Below are 5,735 nucleotides of genomic sequence, written 5' to 3'. Positions count from 1 at the left end.
AAAACAGTAGAAATTGTTAATCTAACAGTAGAAATTGTTAATAAAACAGTAGAAATTGTTAATAAAACAGTAGAAATTGTTAATCTAACGGTAGAAATTGTTAATAAAACAGTAGAAATTGTTAATAAAACAGTAGAAATTGTTAATAAAACAGTGGAAATTGTTAATCTAACAGTAGAAATTGTTAATAAAACAGTAGAAATTGTTAATAAAACAGTGGAAATTGTTAATAAATCTTTTCTTTTTCATATTATTCTGAAAGGAGTATACATAATCCATTTTGGAAAAGTTAGTTTATAAGATAATCCTCAGCAAACGTTTGTATTTAATACATTACTGTATTGGTAATGTGAGTTTAAGTGTGTTGGTATATATATAACACATTACAATATTATATGGGTAATTTTGATGGATTGTAGAGAAAATATCATAAATGGTAAGAGCAACTAATTATGAGATGTTATTTCGGTGGGCCTTAATGGTAGTTTGAAAATTCATTTTTAATTTGTTTTACTCATTAAAATGAGCAGTAACAGTTTAATTTATATTAGTGTTAACTTGTTTCATAAGTCTACAAGCAAGATGTTAGTTTGATATGTTTGTTCCAAAGATGTTTCCATCCTTTCATTTCCTAGACAACTTTCCACTCTTCTGTTTCTCATGTTTGATTAAGTCTTGATTAATTATAGTGGCGAACTTTCAGAAGACCGACATACTTCCAAGTTAATATTTAATTTGTTTACTGTAGATACAACGTGTTTTCTGTTCGTTTTAACATGTATCAAACTGTAATGTAGATGCATCACAGAACCAACAGTTTTATCCAAGGAGCCAAACATCTCCAGTTCTAAAGAGGTTCGCAACAAATTTGAAGCTTTCAAATTCCCGAAAGATCCTATTGTTAAATTTCGTGCTACCGTTCGTTTCTGTTTGGATCAGTGTGAGCCGGTAGGTGTCGATACTTTAAATTACTTTATTGTTTTAAGTTTTTAACCATTTGATGAATTTCAAAATTTTACTTATTAATCATCAACTAGTATAATTAGACTGTAAGAATAAAAAAAATCATGTTAGTGAATAGATAAAATATTTCATATTACCGTTCATTTCTATTTGGATCACTTTGAATCGATAGATGTCACCACTTTAAGTGACTTTGATGTTTTTGTCTTTCACAATAACATGGATTACTCGTTAATCGTATTACTATTTTAATAAGATTGTAAGAACAATTCATGCTACTGAATAGATAAGATCAGCGAAAACATGTATAATATTTTTTAAGCTTACAAGCTTATGTTTATTAGTTACTGTAAGACTGTAGAACACTATTCAATTTAAATGCCATCATTCAAACCTGAAGTCATGCAACTACAGGAATTCAACATTTAGTTATAGATAAAAGTTATTCTTGGAAAGATGTGGCTACTTATTTTGTGATTTTTCTATCGTTTTATCCCAACTTTTTTGTGTACTTTTTGTCATTGTCATCTCTACATCATAAATAATTTGTATTACTTGTTGCATGTTGTTTTGATTTTACTTTTTTAAACTTAACGTTAATACTTACATCTGTAAAATATTTTAGTACTCGATTCAGTGGTTCCAATTTTTTAAAAACTTTTCAGGCCGACTGTTTATCAGGCGATAGACTTGGATACGGAAGAAGGAAGAGACAAGCCGATTCAGCAGACGAGATACCAACAGACGTACCACTTCAAACGGTTCTTATAATTAGTGATCACGAGCAAACACAAGAGGACGTGGAAGTTGCAGGTGAAAATATCCATATTTTGTTTCTTAAACAAACTTTGCTGTAATGTGTGAACTTTATTTAATTTAATTAACCAGTTAGACAAGTATTTTTTAAGATTGCCAAATAACTTTGGAGTTTGGATTGAAAACCCATTCACATTTTGCTAGCTATTTAAATGTGTGAATTATTTTTTCTGTTTTAATGAAGAAAGACTAGTTCTACACAAATTGTTTTATTGTTTATATTTAGCTGTCGTGGCTTCTCAAGAAGACTGTTTTACTAGATTACATCTCGTTCTAATTGCTGTTGGTGCCGGTGCTCTCCAATTGATTACCATCGCTGTCTGTGTTACCCACGTCTGCTGTCTGCGCAAGCGCCATCTGAAGAAATGCCTAAGATCGTTGGATAATACATCATCCAACTCCAGCGTAACAGGATCTTTCGTTTATGACGTTTTCCAGAAAAAGAATAATGGTGGGCGATAAAGCGAACACAGGCGATCAAGTGGAACTTTATACCAACCACATCCTAAGGACTCTTTCAATAATAATACTAGTTATAATTTTCCTAGACTAATTTTCACGCCCACGCTAAACTATATAAGTAAACGCAGAATTTTCGACTGGGTAAGGTGTAAAATGGGATATTGTGCAGATTATATTTATAGGTTGGTGCCTTTTTCTCTGCTTTTTTTTACTCAGATTGTACCCTATGAAACACTTCAAGTTACTTAAATGGCACTTAACTAACCCTTAACCTGCAGCATGTATCTTAAGAAACACTTCAAGTTACTTACATGACACTTAACTAACCCTTAACCTGCAGCATGTATTTTAAGAAACAGTTCAACTTATATGACATTTAACTAACCCTTATCCTGCAGCATGTATCTTAAGAAATATTCAAGTTACTTACATGACACTTAACTAACCCTTAACCTGCAGCACGTATTTTAAGAAACAGTTCAACTTATATGACATTTAACTAACCCTTAACCTGCAGCATGTATCTTAAGAAACACTTCGATTTATATGATATGTGACTAACCCTTAACCTGCAGAGTGTATCTTAAGAAATACTTCGAATTATATGACACGTGACTAACCCTTAACCTCCAGAGTATAATTTAAGAAACACTTCGATTTATATGACACGTGACTAACCCTTAACCTGCAGAGTATAGCTTAAGAAACACTTCAATTTATATAACACATGACTAACTCTTAACCTGCAGAGTGGATCTTAAGAAACTCTTCAAGTTATTCATGCATAACTAACCCTTAACCTCTAGGGTATATGTTAAGGAACACTTGAAGTTCATTCCAAACTTAAAGCCTACACTCATTCGTTAGTAATATTGATTAAAGTGTTGCTTGTCGTTCTTATTACACTGTTGCTATTCAACTAAATAGTGTCAATTACTGACACCAGGGGAATTTGTATTTATTCACAATTAAACAATAATTTTCAAATTATCATTTGCTATGTGGATGTTGAGAAAATCAAAAGAATAGATTCTGTATTTATCTTGTAACAAGTTAGTTAGCCTAGAACAAATTCATATTCTTTGGAAGGTTGTCCATTTTGTTTATTATTGCAATAAAATCCAGTGTTAGAATTTGCTAGTTTCTTACCTTACGATGATGTTACATTGTTTGGATGTTAGCTACCGTTTCCAGTATTTTATTATAATCACATTGTTGGAATTTGCTAGTTTCTTACCTTACGACGATGTTACATTGTTTGGATGTTAGCTACCGTTTCCAGTGTTTTATTATAATCACATTGTTGGAATTTGCTAGTTTCTTACCCTACGACGCTGTTACATTGTTTGGATGTTAGCGACCGTTTCCAGTATTTTATTATAATCACATTGTTGGAATTTGCTAGTTTCTTACCTTACGATGATGTTACATTGTTTGGATGTTAGCTACCGTTTCCAGTATTTTATTATAACTAGATTGTTGGAATTTGCTAGTTTCTTACCCTACGACGATGTTACATTATTTGGATGTTAGCTACCGTTTCCAGTATTTTATTATACATCGTCCCTATATATCCAGTTCTCCTTCATTAAAAGTTACTTTTAATATTTCTATAAACATAACTAAGTATCTAAGTGATTATGATGACTGGATCAAAATAGAGCAATTCAGTAAACTTTGAAATATTTACAACGGTTTATGAGTATTGTGGGCGGTAACATGTAAGAGTCTACACGAGTCATAGATAGCTGGATTATAGAATTCTAATATTTTACCGTTAGCTCAAAAATGTTAGACTTCTGAGTCATGCGGAAAGAAAAACGCAATAATTTTATCAACTTTTTTTTTTGTTAAAACTTCATATTGAAGCATTTTGTCTCAAAATATGAAGTTTGCTCATTTGTAGAAACATCTAAAACTATGTAAGACCCACAATATTCAAACAATTAAGAGAGGCAGGCGATGTGTTGGAAACTGTTAATCATAAATTAAATGAGTGATAAATATTATGCAATAAAGAACCAAAAGAAGAAATTATCGAATAAATATGGCTTGAAAGTTAGAATCAGATGATAGAGAAGAAGCAGAAAAATTAGATCTATGGAGATCTAGACTCAGATGACAGGAAAAATCATAAAAAGGAACTAAAGAATAAATGAGGCTTAAGAAAGTAAAGTCTGATGGTGGAAAAGAAAAGGAAGAAGGATTGAATGAATTTCTAAAGATGCTAATTTATGTGAAAACTATAATTAAATTAAAATTTATGAGATAATAAATAAGTAATCTCACAATATATGAAAAGTGTCTTAAAAACATGAGTCCTATAATGGCCAGAAATACTAAACTGTGAAGAACTTCAAGCTTACTAAACAGCAACTTAACATAGAGAGCAAGTCATATGATAATATAAAGCTTTGAGAATTTTTTTATCCTGCCTTGTATTCAGCTATAAAAACATGTAAAATGTATGTTTATAATATACCTCTTTGTCTTTAGTTTCAAATTAAAAAGCTTAGAATTTATTTCCATGTAAATTATTTGGTCCTCAAATATCTAAAAACACCATACCAACATTATATAATTATAAAGGTGTGTCTCCATCTACAACTATACCAACATTATATAATTATAAAGGTTAGTCTCCATCTAAAATAGAGACACACCTTTATAATTATATAATGTTGGTATAGTGTTACAACTATACCAACATTATATAATTATAAAGGTGTGTCTCCATCTAAACACTATACCAACATTATATAATTATAAAGGAGTTTCTCCATCTAAGCACTATACCAACATTATATAATTATAACGGTGTGTCTCTATCTAAACACTATATCAACAATATATAATTATAAAGGAGTGTCTCCATCTAAGCACTATACCAACATTATATAATTATAAAGGTGTGTCTCCATAAAATGTAAAGTTTATGTAATCATGTTGACCATTACTACAGACGACAGACTTTACCAACTGTTCATTAATTCATGTATTATAAGTTGTCACTGATTTATCAATACATATTTTTAGTTTGTATTCTTTAGGTTTTTCCTCACTGAGACCTGCCACATCTTGTTTACAAATTTCTCTAATGATGTAATAAATGCATTTCGAAACGTACGATGAAACATGTAAATAAAATATTTTTTTATTCTTTCAGCAGTGTTTGTATTCATTGGTAGGGTTTTGTTATATATATATTTGTAATTAATATTACCTTACTTACACGTACAGAAAGAAGAAAAAAGGTTCACCTTTCGAAAGCGCTCGGGTTATAAGATTTTTATTAATTTCTATCAAGATTTCTTAAACCTACGTGTTTTTCTAACATCATGACTTTACATACACAGACATCACTGTAACTGATACTCGTAGAGAAACGAACGAGACAAATCGTAAAAAGGTAGTTTTATGATTACTTTCCTACAACACATATTTATTTGTGTGCTTGACAAAAGATGGCGTTTGAAAAGTAAACGCCAGGTGGC

The 5,735-nt window shown here is 30.6% G+C and overlaps 1 protein-coding gene across 1 annotated transcript in view; it reads left to right on the top strand.

Annotated features, from left to right (window-relative positions):
• Positions 1–4,740, top strand: part of LOC111089494 — a 30,413-nt gene extending 25,673 nt beyond the window's left edge. Inside the window, exons 5-7 of the mRNA XM_022402116.1 lie at positions 798–948; positions 1,629–1,776; positions 2,006–4,740. Coding sequence (XP_022257824.1) covers positions 798–948; positions 1,629–1,776; positions 2,006–2,241 — 535 coding nt within the window. The 3' untranslated portion in view covers positions 2,242–4,740. The remainder of the gene's footprint in view (positions 1–797; positions 949–1,628; positions 1,777–2,005) is intronic.
• Positions 4,741–5,735: the final 995 nt, after the last annotated feature.

The sequence above is a fragment of the Limulus polyphemus genome, unplaced genomic scaffold (genome assembly GCF_000517525.1).
Source record: "Limulus polyphemus unplaced genomic scaffold, Limulus_polyphemus-2.1.2 Scaffold6439, whole genome shotgun sequence".
NCBI lineage: Eukaryota > Metazoa > Arthropoda > Merostomata > Xiphosura > Limulidae > Limulus > Limulus polyphemus.
This window is presented reverse-complemented; position numbering and strand designations above follow the sequence as displayed.